Source organism: Lipotes vexillifer, unplaced genomic scaffold, assembly GCF_000442215.2.
Source record: "Lipotes vexillifer unplaced genomic scaffold, Lipotes_vexillifer_v1.1 scaffold308, whole genome shotgun sequence".
NCBI lineage: Eukaryota > Metazoa > Chordata > Mammalia > Artiodactyla > Lipotidae > Lipotes > Lipotes vexillifer.
In genome coordinates this window covers 2994835-3018605 of record NW_006792985.1, presented here as the reverse complement: position 1 = coordinate 3018605, position 23771 = coordinate 2994835, and the positions used below count along the sequence as shown (strand labels likewise).

Genomic DNA, 23771 nt, shown 5'->3' with positions numbered 1-23771 from the left:
AACATTCCAAGAACAAGGGCAGCCAACCTTCATGAGGTACCAGGACATGCTCTGGCAAAAATATTTTCACTTTCCTAAAGTTATATGCTGTCTTCAAGTCCAACTACATTGTATATGTGTGTGTGTGTGTGTGTGTGTGTGTGTGTGTGTGTGTGTGTGTGTGTGTGTGTGTGTGTGTGTGTGATTTATCTGCTCCTTTTCTGAAAGCAGAAAAGGGAACAATTTTTTTTAACTCCAAAGTTGGTAATATTTGTAGAATATTATTTTGGTTGGTTGTTGTTTATGACTCAGGACACAGATGAAATCAAAACTTCTGCAACTGTCCCTAAATTCACATCTTTAAAAGGTTCTTTTCTCCATTCACATGAATTCATCTGAATCATTGCCGTCCTGTAGGAAACAAAACAGTGAAACCATAAAAGCCTTCGAAATAAATAACTTGATTAAAAGAATTTACAATTAGTATTAAGTAACAAGCCCCCTCATGCCGAACTGCAGAATTCAGAGTAAAAAGTAAAATAATTAAATTCACTCATTTCTTCTCTATTTTTAATTGCTAGTTGTTTAGAATAGCTAGATTAGCAGCTATATTCTCTAAGGTGTCATTACATGGCCTGGATTGCCCAGCAATAAGAGACCAATGATTCCCAAATTATGAAGCAAGGCCCAATGACTTAGTATAGGATGTAGCAAGAGTGACCGAAAGAAAATGTAACTCTTCCTTCAACAAATATACCATAAAATGAAGCCAAACAAATACTGCCTCAATGTTTTAATGCCAACAAAGCTGCAAATATGCAAAAATATTTTTGACCTAAATTCCATTACTTTGAGCCTCAGGGTTATCACGTATCTGTTATTTCACAAGATGGCTTCTTTTCTTTTCTTTTTTTTTTTTTTGCGGTACGTGGGCCTCTCACTGTTGTGGCCTCTCCCGTTGCGGAGCACAAGCTCCGGACACACAGGCTCACGGGCCCAGCCACTCCGCGGCATGTGGGATCTTCCCGGACCGGGGCACGAACCCTCGTTCCCTGCATCGGCAGGCGGACTCTCAACCACTGCGCCACCAGGGAAGCCCTTTTCTTTTTTTTTTTTAACTGCAAAAGTCACCAGGAAACTACAGGCTAGTTATCAAGTTAGCTGGCTTGCCAAGCTTTTGATGAAAAAAATCTTACATGATGGTGATATATACTGTAAACAAGTCCTGAAGATCAAGTACAAAAGTAGAGTCCCAGACTCCATCCTGGGCTACTGCACACCCTAAGAAAACTGCTCTGGATGCCAACATTCACTAATCATGTGACTTCTGGGACATTTGCTTGAAAATGTCATAACTTGAACACAACACTGTTTTGACTTCTCTCTCTTTCCCGCTGCTTTATACCTGACTTGTTAGAGAGGGAGAGAACTTACGCTTATAGGTATGCTATATGCTTTTCTCCTTAATAACTCGTATTAAAGATGGGCAGGGAAATAGGAGGAACAGGTGGAAAACAGTGATTTCTGTGAAGTCTGGTTTGATCTCTAGTTTCATTCAGCAGGCTTCTCTGCGCTTCTCTTCAATTAGCACAACGAACCAAGGCCACAGTAAAAATGCCTTGGATAATTGTACAAAAAGAAAACTAATGTTTGTAGTCTATCCACGCACCAGAACTCTGACTGCCCGAAAGTTCTAAACTGAAATAACAGCATTAGGGATGTTGAAAGAGTCCGCCTGCAACTTTGAAGGTTAGCTTTAGATGCCAAACACTGAGGATGTTTGTGTCCCCAAAACTCACTAAGATAATGTGGCTTGCGGCCAATCCAAGTAAATTACTCCCTATAAAGGCTGTGAGTTAGATCTGCAGAGTTGCCATGTGTCTGGGGATCTGTGTTTGGGATTAAACTAACTTTTAAATATATAGCTGCGATCCAAGACTTGATTTGGACAATTTTTGTATTTTAGGTTCCCTTTAAGAGTCAATACGTTTTTCAGCGTAGCAAAATAGGTTTCTTGTCATCCACTTAAAAAGTGATATGCAAATAAAATGACAAAAGTAACTGCTGATGGTTCCTGATGCCTAATTTAGAACAATTAGAAAGAAATTATAGATTGAAGAGAATTATTCTACATAGGAGAGCAAAAACTCAAAATTAAAACCAACCTCAGAGTGGAAGACTAATATTTTTCCTGATGAACTTATATAAGCTAAATTAAAAATTAAGTCATATCTTATGTAAACACCAGCCTTTGACTGAAAATCAACTGATCATGCTGCCAAAGTGGATCAAAAAAAGGTCTGCATCCCCTTAACAGAAGACAGTTACAAGGAGAATGAAAGCCCATTCTTTTGAAGTATGGGAAAAGCTGTGTGAGTCCTACCACTGTGAGAGAGAGAGAATGGAAACACCCAATGCAAAACTTCCTCAGAAATTTGAACCCGATTCCAACCTGGGCCTCAGGAACAGACGTAGCAGCAACGGGGGAGAGAGGAAAGGCAGAAGGGTTAATAATCCTTTGGTCTACAAATCTGACTTCCTAATCCTGGAACTTTTAACATCCGTAGCTATATTATGGTGGTGTTTGTATACATATGTATATTTGCACATGCACGTGTGTGTGTGTTTATTTCTTAATTCCAAAACAACATTCAAACTTTGAAAATCCATGATGAAAATGCCTAAGGTCATAACATAATATACGTGCCAGATTTCTGCTGAAAAGTTGTCCCTAAATAACAGGAAACTTCAATAGCAACAACAATCACAACAAAGACATCAGATTTGGGTTATGTTAAAGACTTCTGCTCAACTGTTAAACTGTTTTCTAAGAATAGTTTCCAGAAGGGATTAAATACATCTCATCTTTTGATACTGATACTCTGTGTGTAAATAACAACTAAGGACTACAAGGATAAGAAATAGTAATGACCGTTTATATTGTCTAAGTCAAAGAAGAACCTTCACACACATGACCTTGTTTAAATTTCAGAACAGCCTCAGGAAGTAATATGTCTCCTTTTATTGCTGATGAATACTCCTTCTGAGAGGTTAAATAACTTTATTAGTCTTATCCAATTAGTAAATGACAGTTTAAGGGTCTAAACTTCAAATTCAAGGTTCTATTTAATTACATAATGCTACTCTGGAATTTTTCAGGAATAAATTATGAAGATACATCTCTGACTCATAAAGGAGACTCATAAATTTAGTTTTTCAAAGAGACAGGAATAAAAATATTGTTCTTATCCATTTTTAGAAGGATATATAACTATGAACAAGGTGTAAAATCCTATTAACAATTATAATTCATGCACTGAATATGGGGTTTGGCTAGGTAACCCTTAAGGGACCTTAAATTCTGTCATTTCCAAGCATCTAGAGCAGTTTTGTTTAACAGTATTTATTGCTGTGACAGAAATGTTCTATTTCTACACTGCCCAATACCATAGCCACTAGCCACACATGGCTAGTGTGACTGAGAAACTGAATTTTTAAATTAAATCAAATTAAATGTAATTTAAATAGCCACATGCAATGAGTGTCCAGTGCACTGGACAACACAGATCTAAAGCATCATACATTATACTATAAACATTCAACATAGCAAATATATCCACCTAATTTCAATTTTCCGCAAAGACTGTTTAATAATAGCTAAATTGTACTATCTCTACACACTTCAAAATAAATTTTGGGAAAGACACGTGGATCACCATTTCCCTTTATCATAGGTCCTGAGGAACATGAAGACAACCAATACTGCTGTTTAGACTACAAATAAGATCTTTTGTTTCATTTAACTGAAGGTGATAATTTTGTCCTCACTCAATTACAATATAGAATCTACGGTCACATTAACATAGAACAGTAATAGATAAAGGCACTTTTGCATGCCTGCAACTAGAAAAGACGGGAATGGGGAATGGGAAAGTCCTATAAATACTAACAGACCTGCACTTCACAACAGACAAGGTGTAACAATCTCTTTCCGCGAGGTGACCTACTTAAAAACAAACACAAGGCAAAGTCCAGAGGGAAGGCGGGGGTGGGTGGGGGTGGGGGTGCGGGTGGCGGGGTCAATGTCTAATAGAATCCACCTGAGTGTATGACTGTTGCCAAACCACGTCAAGCCATCTGCAACATGTGAACCAACACTGGCCAGAAACTCAGTCATTAAAAACTTAGTGAATTATTTCAAGGCACAACATTAGAGCAAAGAACTTGAACATACCTGATTTGAAGACATATTCTCAACTTTCATTAGTGATGAATAGCTCCTAGAAGAAAAAACACATTTAAAGTAAGGTTATTTGGCTGCCAAGTATCTCATGAACCTTTACCAGGTATCTTGTTTTTGTATTGGAGTCTTCCTGTTCAGGTGCTCTAGCAATGCTGAGGGCCTTTCGAAGAAAACACAAATCCTGCTGAGCTCAAGGAGATTGCAACGTATAAAGGATAAATATCTATGACAATAAATAACTTGTGCACTACACTTTATAGTTTACAAACACGCTTGCTCACTCATATCAGGTGAGTGAGGTGGTGGCATTATTCAGATGAGGAACTTCATCTATAGCTAAGAGCAGACATGATTTAGAGCTGAAGTACACTGTCCAGACTATAGATCTACAGGAATTCAAAAGAAGAAACACATTAGTGTGGAAAGGGCTGTCGGGGTACTCTTCTCAGGTGATGTGTAACCCAAACTGAGCCTGACAAGTAGGGAGGATGACTGAGGAGGGCAGATGCAGAGATCGGCATGAGCAAAGGCAAAGAGATGGTACTTACAATGACATTTCAAACCAACTCAAGTGGAGTCTGAAAGCCAAGTAGTGGGAAATCAGGCCAGATGTGTGGGGCTAAATTACCTTGTCCTAACCATGTGAGTGCGAACAGCAGGAAGCCACAGTACACGATGGAGTAGACAGATGAGATTCGACAAGTATTTATTAAATATCCATGATGTATAAGACCCTGCGCTAAGCCTGGGGAGAAAATGGAATGGGAAGAAACGAGAAAATGATGAATAAGACAAAGCCTAACCCCAAAAAGCTTATCAGGAAAGGAAATAAGACCTGTTCAGTGGTAGCTACATAAAAAGTTCTAGTAAAAATACATAAAGAGACAAAGGAAAGTAAGACCACGTAATACCAGTGTTTTAAAAAGTGTAAACACTTTTTAAAGTGTTTACACCGGGGACCTCCCTGGTGGTGCAGTGGTTAAGACTCCGTGCTCCCAAGGAAGGGGGCCCGGGTTTGACCCCTGGTTAAGGAACTAGACCCCACATGCATGCCGCAGCTAAGAGTTTGCATGCCACAACTAAGGAGCCGGCGAGCTACCACTGAGGAGCCTGCAAGCCACAACTAAGGAGCCCATGTGCCACAACTAAAGAGCCCACCTGCCACAACTAAGTAGTCTGCCTGCCACAACTAAGACCCAGTGCAACCAAATAAATAAGTAAATAAATTTTTAAAAAATAAATCTTAAAAAATAGAGTAATCTGTAGCAGAGACAAGAGAGGGAGAAGGGCAATTAAGGCAAGGAGACCAGTTAATGACAACGGTACTTACCATTTACCAAGGACCCTTTACTTGCTAGGACCTGTATTATGTGCTTCATAAATTACTGCTCATCCCCACAACCACCTCCTAAGGCAAGGGATAGCAGCAGGCCCACTGTACACACAGGATTTACGGAAGCTGTCCAAGGTGTCACAGCAAACAAGTGGGGAGAGAGGTTTTGAACCCAGATCTGACTCCCAAGCTTACAGTCAGGCCATCGTGCTCCAGTCCACCGCAATATCCCACCTCGAGGGCATGAACGCAAGGGGTTAACGGCTGTGCCAGTAAGAAGGGATAAATCTGAGAGGAAGCAAAGATGACACCAAGGTTTCTAGCATGGGTGATCTGAAGGAAATAATGTTACAACTGAGAGAAATGGGAAAATGTCGCAAAGAAGATGTACTTGGTTTAGGACAATGTCACACTTGAAGCGATGGTGGGACAACCAAGTAAATATGAACTGTAGAAACTGGGAACTGAAGACCAGAGGGAAGGTGACTTGTCACGGACAGAGACATTGAGCTGGGAGACACCCAGAGAGAGACAGTAATGACGCTTGTAAGAGTCAGTGGTATCAATAAGATATAAATGGACAGATAAGATCAATAAGTTGCATGAGCAGAAAGAGAAAGCCATGTTGATAAAAAAGTAGTTAAGAGCAGAGAACCTCACTTCCAACTGTATTTTAAAATCACCTGTGAAGATTAAAATATCTTCAAGTGCCCAGCTGTGGGCATCTGCGAGCCAGGTCCAGGAACCACAGGGTCCGAATTCCCACTCATATGAAAGCAACACACAAATTACCCTTCTTTAGGCCACACACCTCCTCTGCACTCCATCCCATTAATCCAACTGCCTGTCTGACTTTTTCGGGGGATGCCTCAAACACACTTTCAGATTCCTATGTCCATACCCAACTCATGGTCTTCCCCCCAACCAAAAACAGTTTGGTTCCTTTCCAGCATTTCCTAGCTCAAAGAATAGCATCACTATCCATTCCATTTCACAAGCCAGAATCCCCGCAGTCATTCTTGTCCCTGCCCCTCCTCTGAATCCAATCTATTTTCAAATCCTGTCCAGTTTTGAAAACTTTCTCACTGGTCCAGTTCTCTCCGCCTCCACATCACCACCACAGCCCAAGTGGCTAACTCTGTCATGTGGACAGCTACTGGCCTAGCCACACCCCTACCTGGCACCCTTTCCAATCAGGTCAGTCACATGACCTTTCCAAAACACAAACCTTATCACACTACCCCTGGCTTAACACTCTCCAATGACCTCACAAACCCCTCAGCCTGAAGACAAACATGACCAACAAGGCCCTGCTGGACTAGCCCTTGATCCCTGGGCTCCCTCACCCCTGCTGCTCCAGACGTTTGGGTCGGCTTTTAGTCCTGTGATGTGGTCTTTGCACACACAGTTCCTTCTGCTTCCGGTACTCTTTCCACTGCCCCTGCCCTTTTAACTAGCAAAATAGTTTGGATCTTAGCTCAAGCGTCACTGTATCAAGGGAAGCTAATTTCAGTTACTCATTCACCTGTAATGTACTGAGTCACTCACTGCATGTGCAAAGCACAGGGTCACATTCAAGGAGATACAGGAATGCAGAAGTGCCGCTTTGAGGGAGCTTATCATTAAAACAAAGACCTATGGCACAACACGGCATTATTTATGGAAGGCAGCAGCAGCAGTGCGTGAGAGAGAAACAACAGGAGGTCCAGTGAAAGCAGCCACTTCTACACCTGACCATACCATCCTTTCAACCGCTGGTCTCACCATTACCTCCTTGACACGTCGCCAATAAACCCTTCCGACAAGATTTCTTCTTCCTAATATCCCAGGAAACCTACAGTGGTTCCTTAGCACCTACAGCATGAAATTCTGGACTAAACAAAACCTTTTAAGTCACCGTCCAATGTACCTAGTTTTTCATTCTTTTATTTGCCTTTGAATCACCTTGACTCAGGTCTTGCCAACCTGGGCATTCTTTGCCTCACAGGCAGCAAGCTACAGTAGAAGTGTGGACTTCAGAATCACAGACTTGAGCTTGAATTCCTGCTTTGCCACTGATCAGCTATTACCTTTCACACATTAACCTCCTTGCTAAAGTAATCTCTGCCCCCAAATCAAGTTCATGCCAATTCTCAGACTGACGACACGCTTACCTGTGACTTGCCATCTTCCCTGGGTCTTGTACTTTCCTGACTTCAACCACCTGAACCTCAGGTTCCAATTCTGATCTCTGAGACTCCCAAATTTAAATATCCCCATCTCAGGTAAACTTAGGCCCTACCCTTGGTCTTTTCTGATCCATTATTGACTTGCTTATTTCTTCCAGTTTCAATGTTCAGATGGTGAGCTTCACTTTGATGTTAATAGATGTCTGTTACAGTATATGACAAAAGCCAAGTCAGTGAATACAAGATTATACCCTGAGAAAACCATAATTTGAAAAGAGACATGTACCACAATGTTCACTGCAGCACTATTTACAATAGCCAGGACATGGAGGCAACCTAAATGTCCATCAACAGATGAATGGATAAAGAAGATGTGGCCCATATATACAATGGAATATTAATCAGCCATAAAAAGAAATGAAACTGAGTTATTTATAGTGAGGTGGACGGGCCCAGAGTCGGTCACACAGAGTGAATTAAGTCAGAAAAAGAAAAACAAACACCGTATGCTAGCACATATATACGGAATATTTTTTTAAAAATCGTACTGATGGGGCTTCCCTGGTGGCGCAGTGCTTGAGAGTCCGCCTGCCGATGCAGGAGACGCGGGTTCGTGCCCCGTTTCGGGAGGATCCCACATGCCGCGGAGCGGCTGGGCCCGTGAGCCATGGCCACTGAGCCTGCGCGTCCGGAGCCTGTGCTCCGCAAATGGGAGAGGCCACAACAGTGAGAGGCCCGCATAACGCAAAAAAAAAAAAAAAAAAAAAAAATCGTACTGATGAATCTAGTGGCAGGGCAGGAATAAAGATGCACACGTAGAGAATGGACTTGAGGATATGGGGGCAGGGGGCAGGGGGGAAGGGGAAGCTGGGACAAAGTGAGAGAGTGGCATGGACATATATACACCACCAAATGTAAAACAGATAGCTAGTGGGAAGCAGCCGCATAGCACAGGGAGATCAGCTTGGTGCTCTGCAATGACTTAGAGGGGTGGGATAGGGAGGGTGGGAGTGAGGCGCAAGAGGGAGGGGATATGGGGATATATGTATACATATAGCTGACTCACTTTGTTGTACAACAGAAACTAGCCCAGCATTGTGAAGCAATTTTACTCCAATAAAGATTTAAAAAAAAAAAAAAAAAAAAAACACAGCAGGTAAGCAGTCTGTAAGCATGAATCCAACTACTGAGATGAAACTGACTACGACACACTGGAGGGAGCCATGGACACTCTTCCACAGCACCTGTGGTGTCCCCTGGGAGACTCACAGGTACTTGCATGAAGGACCTCTCCAAAAACTACATGGAGACTGAGTAGAAGCTGCTCTGCTTCTCTAACTTTCCAGGCAAGGTCACTTCTAAGGCTCTGACTACTTTCAAAACCTATGTAGACTCTCTTCTGCTACATCCTCTTACTCTATGTATGGCTTACAGTGTAGCAGGTACGGAAAGAACATGCCATGTGAGGTTTCCTCCCTACACCTAACCCTATACCAAGATTCTCTAAACTAAAATCCCATGAGAGCCTAGGCTGACAGGGCAAGTGTGAGCTAAAAAGCTGTCTTAATAGCTAACGAACAAGATGGGCAAGTGAGAATTAATATGTGAAGCCTAAATAAGGGGAACTTTTCATTATTGTGTGAATGAATAAAATGGTTAATAGAAGATGTTAATATACTGCTACCATTTAGCCTCCACACTTTGGCATCCTCCCAAACAATCTAAATATTTCTTTAAAAAACTACCTAAGGGCTTCCCTGGTGGCGCAGTGGTTGAGAGTCCGCCTGCCGATGCAGGGGACGCGGGTTCGTGCCCCGGTCCGGGAAGATCCCACATGCCGCGGAGCGGCTGGGCCCGTGAGCCATGGCCACTGAGCCTGCGTGTCCGGAGCCTGTGCTCCGCAACGGGAGAGACCACAACAGTGAGAGGCCCGCGTATCGGGAAAAAAAACAAAACTACCTAAAAGGATGATCTTTATGTAGACCTATCTACATTATCAGATCACTGGAATTTCTGCACACTGAGGACAAGGGTAAAGCACTCATTTGCAAGAACAAGATGGAGTTCTGTCTCCAGGGGCTGATGCTCTTTTCATCTGAGAAGGAAGTTGGTGCCTTCTGTGTTGTGGGCTTTGTTCTGTTCTGATCCCGAGGCTAATGGATATACTCCTGACTAGAGCTCAGAGAACCTGGACTATACAATGACAATTCCATCCATTTTTTTTCTCCTGGTAGAAATTAGAAATGAAAAGCTTACTGCCATTCCTGTTCAGAAAGTTGAAAAAAGGAGTCTAGAGTCTAAATAATGGCTTTAGAATTGGAAAGAAGTTGGATATCTTCTGGGTGTGAGGCTGTTAAGGATTTCTTCCCTGAAATCATCTGGAAGCACTGGGGATACTGTCCAGGATGAGACTATCTTCTCAGTTTACCTGTAGAATCCCCTGAAGACTCAAAAGTCAATTTTCTTCAGCTATCACAGCAATTAAATTGGACATTCCTTACCAGATGGTCCAAACAAAAGAATCAACTGTTGCTGAAATTTAATGGTATTTTCCTTGTCAGAAAGGCAAGTGAAAGACTTCAGAATGAGAAGATTTTGTAAGCACAGCCTTTGATCTCTTGGGTGGAAGAGTCAAAGACAGAAATTAAAGTGATGCTAGCACTGCAAGTGTATAAAAACAGGTTATAGAACAAGTCTGAAGCTTAGAGCTTTTTGCTGGAGTTTCACAGAAGCTGCGGAATAGACTGAACAGAGGGCAGAAGAGAGTGGTAACAGTGTGTGTGAGCTTGAGAATCAGACCGAGACAAGCTACGTGCCTCTGAGCGAGTTACTTAACTGCTCCTCAGTCCGTTTCCTCTTCTACAAAATGCAGATGATCAAAACATTTGCCTCACATGGCTACTGCTAGGATTAAATGAGATAATGCAGTAAAGCACAATACAGTGTTGGGCAGATGACAAGTGTCCAAAAATGTTAGCTAATCTTTCTTATTGAATGTTATAAGTAGGGACTTCCCTGGCGGTCCAGTGGGGAAGACGCTGCACTCCCAGTGCAGGGAGCCTGGATTGGATGCCTGGTCTGGGAACTAGATCCCACATGCATGCCACAGCTAAGAGCCCACACGCTGCAACAAAGATCCCGAGGGCCACAACTAAGATCCGACGCAGCCAAATAAATAAATATTAAAAAAATAAAAATATAAAGACCCTACAAGTCTAAAAAAAAAGTTGTAAATAAATTAAGTGACATTATAGTGACATTATATTTCTAACATATAATATGATGTCTCTAAACAACATTACGGTAGAGTTTTAAGAGGCATAAAAAGGCATGCTTTCAATTTTTTTCCACTCCGCACTAAAAGCAAAAAGAATAAACTAGTCTAAATCCTGTATCACTCAAAATTCCACACATTTTTCGAAACTAATGGTGTTGGTAATTTGTCTTTCACTCACAACACAAAATGGACTCACAATTCTACGTCAAATTGAACGTTTAAATCTCTGCATCAGTCTGTCTCATGCTGGCAGCTTATAACTTGGGGTAACACTTCCGGAGTTCTCCATTTGAATATTGTATTGTAAATGCAGTCACTCACCCTGTTTTAGCAGAACCCCCAACAGGGACGCGTGCATATGGATAACAAATAAATACCAGTGCTTGATCATAAAACCTCCACTCTGGCCCAATGATCTTTCTAATAATCCAGGGTATTCCAAGGAAACTAGGTCAGGACAGGGCAAGACAGCTCATATTGATCCTATACCCTTCCCAAAGGAATCAATAACTTTTTTTTTTTGGTACACTTATCACAAATGAAATCTATGGAAAATAGCAGGAAAAAATCTAGGAATCCTGTAACTAGAAGTGGCAGGATTAATTTCCTTCTTTCTCAAAGAAAAACTGAGGCCCCTTCAGGTATAGTACTATGCATCTACAGAGAGCCAGTATAGTAGGCAGAATAATGATCTTACCCAAATGTCTACATCCTAATCTCCAGAACCTGCGAATATGTTACCTCACATGGCAGAAGGGACTTTAATTAAAGATCTTAGATGGGAAGGGGTGGGATAGGGAGGGTGGGATGGAGGGAGACGCAAGAGGGAAGAGATATGGGGATACCTGTATGTGTATAGCTGATTCACTTTGTTATAAAGCAGAAACTAACACACCATTGTAAAGCAATTATACTCCAATAAAGATGTTAAAAAAAACCCCAAAAAACATAAAACTATACAAAAACAAAGCTCATACATATCTTCTTTAGACTTCACCCTATGGAAATTTAGAATTGTAATAAAGAGGAGAAGACTATAAATTGTCATGAAGACTGCTTGACACAGTGAGAATGGAGCTGATAACTTGGCACTCTGAAAAGGCATGGAATCTGACTTGGTGAATAATAATGAGGAATGGAAAAAGAGAGTGGATAAGGTAAGATGATGAAAGTACAATGGTTCATTGTGTAATACAAGCAGGAAGAGAAAAGTAGTTCATCTCTAGAAGTTCTTGTGAACCTGAGAGCATTGAGATAAATGACATTTGCAAGGACTTCTGGGAAGATGCTGAAATGAAAGTGCCCGGAATGCTGTCCAGCTACTACTCAGCACTATTTTTCTAAAAACCAATAGATTCCAGAATTCATTCCCTTTCTGTTAATAGAGTTCCTGTGATTTCTCTCCATTTGTGTCCGATTCACTTATTTAAATTTAATTTAAAAGAGGTTTGACGTTCAATTTACAAAACTGAATAAATTTTTATCATTTTAAAATAAAATTAAAATTAGAAAAGATCTTAGACGGGGAGATTATCACACAGTATCTGGGTGGGCCCAATGTCATCACATTGGTCCTTAGAAGCAGAGAAGGCTGTGGTCAGAGAGGGGGCTGTGACTATGAAGGGGCAGAGAGATGCACTGTTGCTGGCCTTGAAGATGAGGAAGGAGTCACAAGCCCAGGAGTGTGGGTGGCCTCTAGGAGCTGGAAGGTAAACAGATTCTCTCCTAGGGCTCCAGAAAGAAACACAGCCCCGCAGACACTTTGATTCTAGCTCAGTGAGAACTATTTTGAACTTCTAACATGAAAAACTGTAAGATGACAAATCTATGTCATTTTAAGCCACTAAATTTGTGGTAATTTGTTATAGTAACAATAGAAAACTAATACAGTCAGTATTTTCATGGCCTTATACACTAGAATTTCAGGATCCAAGATGTGTTTTAACTACTATTTATTATTTAAAAATGCTGTTTTTTGGAGCAGGCCTCTCCACATTAATTACTTTAAACTTTCGAAATCTATAAAAGAGAGGTTTTAAAAACAGCTTTTAAGAGTTACTAGCACTGGCCTTTAGAGCTGAGACATTTTCATTCAAATACCATAGCTAATATAAAACACTCAATATAGTATCTCTTCTTTACCTGAAGATGTTTACAAACCAAATTAAGATTAAAATTAGCTATTTTATTTTGTACACTCTCATATCCTGCCCCTATAAAAGGGCAATTCATTTGACCAACACATTAGCATAAATGCCTTATTCTAACTCATTTAAGGCTTGGAGCTCGTTATATGTCCCTTCATCTACCAGAATACCAGAATATACTTGTCCCTCGGAATCCATGGGGGATTGGTTCCAGGACCCCCCTCAGATACCAAAACCTGCGGATGCTCAAGTCCCTTATAAAAATGGCATAGTATTTGCATATAACCTACATACATCCTCCCATATACTTTAAATCATCTGTAGATTACTTATAATATCTGACACACTGTAAATGCTATGTAAATAGTCATAAAGGTAAATGCTATGTCAATAGTTGCCAGCACAAGGGAAACTCAAGTGTTGCTTTTTGGAAGTTTCTGGAATTTTTTCCACCCCCAAACATTTTTGAACCATGGTTGACTGGATCCGTGGATACACAGGGCCAACTGTACCATTCTTAAGGGTTAATCCCTAATTAAATCAGCAGTGAAGACTCTCCAAGGTCAACGTCAGTGCCTTAGCTCCAACATACCTAAGCTCATCCATCTCCCTCTTCTTTTTCATCTCTTCCTTTTCTTTCCTTTTCATTTCCTGAATCTGGGCTTTCTTCTCATTCCTCTCTTCGCGGTCTCTGCATTCTTTCTCTGCCTCTAGGTCTGGGAACCGCTCCATTTTGGTCTTTTCCAATCGGTTCAGGATCTCATTCACTTTCTTCTCTACTGTCACAATTTTCACCTTGAGGGAGATAGAGGGAAAAAAAATACTGAATCTTTATGGTTTTTTTCTTCCCCCCAGAATAGGGCAGGGCTTTCCAGCAGCTTAGCAACCCAGCTTGATTCCCTTTAGGAAAGAGACATCGTGCTGAGTCCTCAACAGCAGAGACAGACACCCACTCAGCGCCAGGGCACTGCCACCTCCAGTGATGTTCACACTTACGTCTTTCTGCCTGTGAAAGCCTATCTGTCCCACATCCATGTCGGCCGTTTTCTTCAGGTTAGACCACGGGGTATAAACCACATTGACGTTGTTCATCTTGCAGCCTGCCAAGAGAGACCGCCTTCAACATGTGGGGAGGAGGATGCTGAGCAATGCATCCCCTCACCCACAACCGTCACCATAATCCAACAAAGGAAAAGGCTGAGAACGAACAAGCCACCAAGTGTTTGAAACCACAAAATACTTTTTTTTAAAAAAGAAGCCACCCACAAAGGCAAATGGGAAAGCCGATCAACACTTCAAGCTAAAGTATTCTGATGAAAAGCAGGGTCAAGAGATCAGCTTCAGGGATCTTTGAGACTCTCTAAAATTGAATGCAAATTTTATTGTATGTGTTTTAAAACAGAAAAGGACCAAACAGGTTTCCTCAGATTCTCAAAGGAGCCCTTGATCTAATAAAGGTTAAGCAGCAAGATAAAGTGATTCAAGACACCGGATTCTACCCTGCACTACCACAAACCAGCTGTGTCACTCTGGGAAAATCCCCATGGCTCCTGGCATCTCATCTGAAACATGAGGAAACTGGACTAGTTTAGTAGAGCTTTTTGGTTTTTGTTTCTTTAGCTGTGGAACCTCTTTTACCAAAGAAAACATAACAAAGTAATCAAAGCAGAGATGCTCTGGAGGAAAGGGGTGCCAGGTATCCTGCTCACCCCTCCTCCTCTCCCCTCACCACCCCCACTTCGTGTTTCCCCTCCACCCCTGACAGCCTCCCAGGCAGCTCTGAGAATCACAGTTTAATCACTGGTCCAGTGCTAAGGCCCTTCCAAATTAGATGGCAATACATTTCAATGGTTATTAAATGACCATATACACTGGGGAAATCTGGTGAACACGACCTTACCTAAGCGATCAGTTAACATCGCCAAAAATGAGGCAAACTGGCAGCATGTGCCTCCTGACTGTAATGCACAAGACTTCACTTACATAGTATTCCTGCCACAAAATGCGTAATGTGGTCCTACTGAACAGGAAGCATCAGACCAACCCAAAGTCGTCTCCACTCTAAAAGTGTCAACGTCTTGAAAGACAAGTGTCCAGATTAAAGGAGACCAGCAATACACGACAAGTGAATAGAATGTATGATCCTGGATCAAAAAAAAAAAAAAAAGCTATAAAATGACGGTAGAGGGACAACTGACAAAACTTACATATGGACTCTGTATAACAGTATTCTACCCATGTTAAATTTCCTGAATTTGATCACTGTAATGCAGTTGCTTACGACAATGTACTTCTTAGGACATGCTGAACGGTCATGATGCCTGTGATTTTCTTTCAAATGATCCAGCTAAAAAACCATTGTGTGAATTACAGGGAGAAGGCAAACAAATATGGAAAAACTGTTGATTCTAAATTTTCTTGCAACTTTTCTGTAGGTTTGAAATTTTTTTCAAAATTAAGTAAAAAAAAAAAAATCTCCATGTGCAGGGCACTGTGGGAGATACAAACATGGATCAGATAATGGATCCTGCCTTTGAAGATTAAAGGCAGGCAGATAAGTACATAAATAATTTCAATGAAAATTAGAAGTTATCAAGTGATATTGGAAAGATACAGGTAAAGAGTTAAGGGAGTTCAGAGAGGGCAGTGGTCACTCAAAGCTGGAGGAAGGAAAAGGCTCCGTGGGAGAGGTTAAGTTCCTTAATTCTTAATTTCTTAAGTTCAGCTTCCTCATCTATAAAATGAAAGTAATATCTTACTTCAGTAGAGTTGATAAATGAACGATTTGTAATGTTCTCAGCAGAGTGCCAGGCATGTAATTAACATTCAATGCTAGCTGTTATTACTATTACTATAACTACAGCATAGCCCTTGAACCTTAGCTCGAATCTAGACACGTGATGACTGGGCAGGAGTGTAACATTGAGGGCAGAGGGAACAATACAAGCAAAGGCACAGAGCAGGAAAACAGCAAGTATTTGCTTTGGCTGGAGTATGAAATATATGAAGGGAAAAAAAGTCTGTGGTCAGATCAGAGATGCTTAAATGCCAGCTTAGGAAGTCTGGGTCTAACTGCAGAGGCAAGGTGAAGGGTGTCACAGAAAGTGTCTAAGCTTTTAGAAAGTTTAATCTGGCAAGAGATTATAACATGAATAAAGAAGAGGCTGACCAGATTCTATGACGACCAACAGCGCTGAAGGTGGTCAGCCAGGGAGGGAAATATTTTACTAACACAGTGACGCAAATGTAGTGTGTACTTAGCGAATCTCACAGCAAAGACAATCTTCTCCACTCCTCAGCATCCTCTGCTACTGACTCCTGAGAGTGAGACGCTTGGGCTTAGCTCCTCATGAGTGAGCTACCCCTGTGGAAGGCTGAAGAGGAGGGAAGAGTGATTCAGTGATTCTCTTTTCTTTAGAACTAGTAAACTATAAAGGGATTAAGAAGAAAGTGGCCGGGCCAAGAATAACGAGTCCAAAGCTCTTTTAATACATTCACATCTGCTAGCCAGGGGCACGAAAACACATTAAAGAGGTTGCAACACACAAGGAAGGAGGATAATGACGTAGTTTCAATTTTTATTATTTTTCTTTCCATAACCGAAGATTTTAACTGGAAATCTGAGGAGCTCTTCTTCTACTCACAAAAATGCAACGTCCTAAAACTAACTGCAATTTAATGATTTATGGAGTTGAAAATGAATGGCTCTGTAAGACAAGACTTCCAGTTTCTCTGGCTAGGCACCTGATTCAGTAAAGCTGCTGAGACGCAGGAAACGCCGACTAAGTGATGCGGGAGGGAACACACTGCCCAGCTCTTCTCCTATAACCACCAGCTCCCGGTACCTGCCGTCGTCTCTGTGTCTGCCCCATGCTTATCTTCTATGCAAACCGTATTTTTTCCAAACCCTCTGGATCACCCCTCAACTTTATATCAAACCAAACTTACCTCTACCTTATCTAGGTCCATGTCCTACAACTAAAATCCAGTCTACTAGCTCATTCCTAGCAGAATACCATCACCCAGCTCCCCTTTATAACTGCCTCCTCCACTCCATTGATTGTCCTTCTTGACCTATACTGACTTGACAAATTAAATCTTGTACAGTAGAACTAAACCAGCACCAAGGCCAATACTGCAGGTCCTACTTAAAACATGGAGGCCAATTGTCTCAACACTCTTTGCACATTAGAATCACCTGGAGAGCACTGTAAAAATACTGATTCTAATGCATCACCCTAGACATATTATTTACGATTCTCTGGGAGATAACAAGATCAACAGACTTAACACCTTCACAATTTACAGAGAGAAGAAAGTATGGAAGGAGAGAAGGAAAGAAAGAAAAAGTAGGAAAGAGTAATTGGGAGACTTGGGTTCTAGAATCTAGTAACAAATAATGGAAACAAAGACATCAACCAACATTACAAATAAAGCCATGAGACACATCTCTTGCTTGGCAATTAACATAATGTAATTTCCAAAAGTCTTTCTACAAGTAACCTTAGGGGTAGGCAGGTCTAGACAATTTTCTTTTTTTTATTAATTAATTAATTTATTATTTATTTTTGGTTGCATTGGGTCTGTTGCTGTGTGTGGGCTTTCTCTAGTTGCGGTATGCGGGCTTCCCACTGCAGTGGCTTCTCTTGTTGTGGAGCATGGGCTCTAGGTGCACGGGCTTCAGTAGTTGTGGCACATGGACTCTAGAGCGCAGCCTCGGTAGTTGTGGCACATGGGCTTAGTTGCTCTGCGGCATGTGGGATCTTCACAGACCAGGGCTCAAACCCGTGTCCCCTGCATTGGCAGGCCGGTTCTTAACCACTGTGCCACCAGGGAAGCCCTAGACAATTTTCTATTCAAGGTAAACAGGGTAAAAAAGGCTTGAGATAGGGCCATGAAAATTAGAGGGGCAGGGAGGTTGGCTTTCAGTTCTCTGACAGGTAGTGCAACTGCCATCTTAAAGAACAAAACAGGGGAAATGCATATTACATGTCATTCCCTTGACTCAAGCTAAAGTCAGTAATACGTTCTCTAAAGTCAGTAATATGTTTTCTAAGATGTAATCCATTTCAGACACAGAGAAAGTGGTGCTAATTCTGAAAACACCTCTAGGAAAACTGACCTTGAATGCTATTGGCCTTCACAAGATGGGCACAGTCCATCAGTACTTCCTTTGGAATGTCTTCTATTTTCTCCCCCTGAAACACAAGAATAAACCAAATGGTCCACTACCTTGTTACTGATCAATACTGGAGCACTTTTATAGGGCTTTGCTACCTTACTAGGCACAAATTTATTAAAAGCAGAGGCTGTTCAACTGTATTTCAAAACATTGAAAAATGAAGTCCATTGTGGAAATGTTTAAGAGAAGGCAGTAATATGGAAAATCCTGACTTAATAAGTGGGGAAAAAAACAGGGTAGGAAAGAAAACTACTAAAATATTAACTGTATTTATGTCTGAGTAATTTTTCCCTCTTCTCTTTCTTACTTTTAGAAACCTTGTGGAGAAATGGTGCCTATTTTTGGCAATGGGAAGTCTTCTTAGCTGAGGTCCCTACAAACTCCCTCTCAAGAGACATCTTATAGTTTTGGGTCTACATGATCTGGTAGGTCATCTACCCTCGGCATTAGTCAGGAACCAAGCTCCTGGTGTGTTAGATATAACCTTCTACCATAAAAGAGAAAAAATACTGATTCATTCTCTTTACAGATACCATATCAAAGTCAAAGCTGAATAAGCAAAGCCATTCCAAAAGAACAAAAATATCTGAGGCAAGAGCTAGTGGAAATCAACTCAGCACTTGGCTGTTAGGCATGGGATTACTGAAGCACTTCTGTCTGGGAATGAAATGTTTTATCTACCTAAATATTTGAGATAAATTAAGTTTATTCCATTGTGTTTCTGTTTTTTTCCTTATTTTAAATGTTTCAAAATGGAAATCTCAATTACCTAAATTTTCACCAAAAAATACGTGATTTAAGTTTGTCACTACTTTAACGCCATATCTCATCCTGTGAGATTCCCTGACCACTTAAATGGAGGATTCTGAATTTACCATCTTGAAAACAATGTCATCATCATGAATATCAACCTTTACACTAGGCTATAATATAGTGATAGTGATGCCTTCAGGGGCATCTAAAATACACAGAAGCTGACTGACCCTATACTAAATAAATCAAATAAATAATTAAAAAACAAAACAACAGCTACCACTTTTTGAATATCTGCCTTTTGAGAGCTAGGTACACTAAATAAATGGCCATATGAAATGGACAGTACTACGCTCACTTTGCCAATGAAGAAAATGAAGCTTAGCGAGGTGAAGCAACTAGGCCAAGCTCCCCAATATCTAGTAAGTGACAGAGCTGAGAGATGAACCCAGGACTAACTAAAGCCATGCTCTAACAACTGGCCCCAGAGTGTGGTGCTTATGGAGTTTCTGTGGAAACGTACAGCTTCTTGGTCCTTGATATCAGGCTATGTCACAACATCCCTTCTTGCTACCTGTACCTATTGCTATTCCTGAAGCAATAGCCTCTTCTTGTTTTGCTACTTCTAATATAATATGAGCAGACCAAATAAAATAAAATAAAATAAAATAATTCAGCTTAGCATTATGCATAAAGTCAGAGTAAACAAACTCTGCATGGAGAGTGTAAGGTACTCTCCATATGTAAAGGCCAGAATTTTGACTGTGGGCTTTGTGCCATCTGTGTTAATGAGATAAGCAACCTCTTGCTAAGTGAGATTTTTCTATAGGTTTTCAAAAATCAAATAAGCCTAGGAAAAAAACACTTGTTGAATATCCACGATCTTCAAGGCTTGGGTTGAATGCACCTGAATTTGACAAAGAAAGAATGAACACACATAGTGCTTAGCATGTGAGAAGCACTGCTAATAATGCTTAACTGAAGCATTATTCTAAATGCTTCAGTTATGCTAGCTCATTTAATTCTCACAACAACCCAGTAAGACAGGGACTGTTAGCTCCCTTTTACAGACGAGGAAACGAGCACAGCTGAATAACCTACTCAGAGTCGTACAGCTGGTAAGCAGCAAGGCCAGGATACAAAGCTGGCAGTTTGGTTCCAGAGTTTGGGTTCTGAACTACTTATACTTAGTCTCACTGCATCTCCAACACTTACTTGGTACCTACTAAGTGCAAAGGGCTATGTCGTTTACTGCAGGAGATCAACCAGGTAAAAGTTCCTTAAGGAGCACATATTTTTATCTAGCACATTATCTGCTTCCAAAAGAAAATGAAATCAAACTCCTGTTCAAACAAGGTCTAACTGGTGGTAATGTGAACCTGGACTACCCACCGTTATTTCCATTTTCTGATGCAGCAGAACCCAAAGGAAAAAATTTAATCTGAACCAAAAGGAAAGTTGGGAACACCATACTTTATCTACTCTAGACTTAAAATAGTTCCAAAATGGCAAGAAGTTGCCTAGGAAAATTCAGAATTTTGTTCCAGCAAAGAGTTCACAATCTTCCTCTTTTTTTTTTTTTTTAACAACACAGTTCTCAAAAATATAAACAGAATAAGTAAAGATGTGGTAGAATGTCTTACCTTGTTAGTAAATTAAGGAGTAAATATTATAAGCATAGTGAAGTAGCAGCTTGTATTTAGTAAAATGGTCAAAAGGTTGCTATTTTTCTGAAGTTATAAAAACCCAAAACGTTTTTGGAAAACCTATATATATCAGGTAGCATTTTAAACCAGCATAATATTTTCAAAGGGCAATCTGGCATAAAAGGAGTTATCAAAATGTTTTTATCTTTTGACCCAGTAATTTCATTTCTGAGAACTACTCTAAAAAAAAAGAAAAGAAAAGAAAAGAAAAATAGAAAGTAGTTCATTAAAAAAATATTTCTTGTTGGGGATTCATAATGCTGAAAACTGTAAACAACTTATATTCTAACAACAGAACTTTCAAATTAACTGTAGCATATCATCAACTCAAAGCAGCCAGTCAAAACAATAAATATGGGGCTTCCCTGGTGGCGCAGTGCTTGAGAGTCCGCCTGCCGATGCAGGAGACGCGGGTTCGTGCCCCGTTTCGGGAGGATCCCACATGCCGCGGAGCGGCTGGGCCCGTGAGCCATGGCCACTGAGCCTGCGCGTCCGGAGCCTGTGCTCCGCAAATGGGAGAGGCCACAACAGTGAGAGGCCCGCATACCTCAAAAAAAAAAAAAAAAAAAAAAAAAAAAAAAAAGAAAAAAAAAAAACAATAAATATGAAAATAATGCAGTAACGTGAAAAAGTTTGTAAACTGTCACTTTAAAAGTAATACAATCTTTTTGATATCGAGCTCCATGAGCTGTTCGTGTATTTTGGTGATTAATCCTTTGTCCGTTGTTTCATTTGTAAATATTTTCTCCCATTCTGAGGGTTGTCTTTTTGTCTTGTTTATGGTTTCCTTTGCTTAAAAGCTTTTAAGTTTAATTAGGTCCCATTTGTCTACTTTTGTTTTAATTTTCATTACTCTAGGAGGTGGGTCAAAGAAGGTCTTGCTGTGGTTTATGTCAGAGTGTTTTTCCTATGTTTTCCTCTAAGAGTTTTATAGTGTCTGGTCTCACATTTAGGTCTTTAATCCATTTTGAGAAAAACATAATTCAAAAAGAGACATGTACCAGTGTTCAGTGTAGCACTATTTACAATAGCCAGGACATGGAAGCAACTTAAGTGTCCATCAACAGATGAATGGATGAAGAAGATGTGGCACGTATATAGAATGGAATATTACTCAGCCATAAGAAGAAACGAAATTGACTTAATTGTAGTGAGGTGGATGGACCTAGAGTCTGTCATACAGAGTGAAGTCAGTCAGAAAGAGAAAAATAAATACCGTATGCGAACACATATATATGGAATCTAAAAAAAAAAAAAAGGTTCTGAAGAACCTAGGGGCAGGACACGGATAAAGACGCAGACGTAGAAAATGGACTTGAGGACACGGGGAGGGGGAAGGGTAAGCTGGGACGAAGTGAGAGAGTGGCATGGACATATACACACTACCAAATGTAAAATAGATAGCTGGTGGGAAGCAGCTGCATAGCACAGGAAGATGAGCTCGGTGCTTTGTGACCACCTAGAGGGGTGGGATAGGGAGGGCGGGAGGGAGGCTCAAGAGGGAGGGGATGAGGGGATATGGGGATATGTGTGTGCATATGACTGTTTCATTTTGTTGTACAACAGAAACTAACACAGCATTGTGAAGCAATTATACTCCAATAAAAATGTATAAAAAAAAAGTAATACAATCAACCAGGGGAAGCCAAGGTGGAATGCAGACTGAGACAAAAGAACCTAAGTGTGTGACAGACACCACTGAAAGGCATGAGGTGGGGAGGGTGGGGAGCAGCTGACAAGTAACTTTGAAAAACAGCCTTTTGAATGGAAACTGTAATTGCACTGTACTTTAGTTGATAAAGTTGTTTCTTATGGGGATACAGGCTAACAAATCTGAAACCACTTCCATATATACTGGATTCAAATAAGCAAATGATGGTGGATGGTGGGAGCCAGGCTTCCCACTGTCTGAGAAGGAAGTAATAGATAAGCAAGGAAGGAATGTGAGAAAGGCCCCTGTAATAATGGGTTCATCAGAGACACCAGTCATGTTTCACTTACTGTAGATACAGAAAAAATTATGCATACGAATTACTAACACAGGTTAGTATACATACACCTATTTCCTAGCTGTCACATGAGAGGGCCTAGAAGCAATGATACTCTAGTAGCAATGAGCACACCCAGAGTCCAGATCTTGATTTCTAAATACCATTTCCCAATAAAAGAAACCAAAGTTCCTCAGAGAAATGGCTGATCCTAGAGCTGGAGCAGGGAAAATACAAGATGAGCCTGGAGCATCTTGAGTCTCAGAAAGTAAGGAAGTGCTCAAAAAGTAAAATGACAGGAGCAAGTCAAAGGAACACAAGAGGGCTTCCCTGGTGGCGCAGTGGTTGAGAGCCTGCCTGCCGATGCAGGACAACACGGGTTCGTGCCCCGGTCCGGGAGGATCCCACATGCCGCGGAGTGGCTGGGCCCGTGAGCCATGGCTGCTGAGCCTGCGCGTCCGGAGCCTGTGCTCCCCAACGGGAGAGGCCACAGCAGTGAGAGGCCCGCGTACCACAAAAAAAAAAAAGGAACACAAGAGCCAAGCTGGAAGAGTCAAAGCAGGGACAATTTTAGCAACAAAATGACACAGTACTGGATTATAACCCAAAGTAAAAAGTAAATGTGTGAGTCCATACTGATATAAGTAAATGACTGAATTAAATACACGGGAGAGAAGAGATGAATCTTCCTTACAGAAGAATTCCAAACAATATATGCAGGTACTCCCCACACCAGGACGTGGAGCTCTCCCCCTTGAGTACAGGCTGGACTTAGTGACTTGCTTCCAAATAATAAAGTACGTGGGGAGAAAAGCAACTCTCTAGTGTAAAAACCTGACAAACATTACCCTGGCCAGGAGATCAAGGTTAACACCATCAGTGGTAAGTCCTATTAATGCATATACCCCTGACATGATGGGATAAGAGCACTTCACCTCTGTGCTATTTTTCCCCCAAACCCGTAACTCCAGTCTAGTCATGACCTGATCAGTACT

The 23771-nt window shown here is 41.0% G+C and overlaps 1 protein-coding gene across 1 annotated transcript in view; it reads right to left on the bottom strand.

The window, feature by feature from the left end:
- Positions 1-264: 264 nt before the first annotated feature.
- CCDC25 (coiled-coil domain containing 25) overlaps positions 265-23771 on the bottom strand; it is a 39793-nt gene continuing 16286 nt past the window's right edge. Inside the window, exons 5-9 of the mRNA XM_007466160.1 lie at positions 18270-18345; positions 14144-14247; positions 13740-13942; positions 4214-4259; positions 265-390 (exon numbers count right to left, since the gene is read on the bottom strand). Of these exons, the coding sequence (XP_007466222.1) occupies positions 361-390; positions 4214-4259; positions 13740-13942; positions 14144-14247; positions 18270-18345 (459 nt within the window). The 3' untranslated portion in view covers positions 265-360. The remainder of the gene's footprint in view (positions 391-4213; positions 4260-13739; positions 13943-14143; positions 14248-18269; positions 18346-23771) is intronic.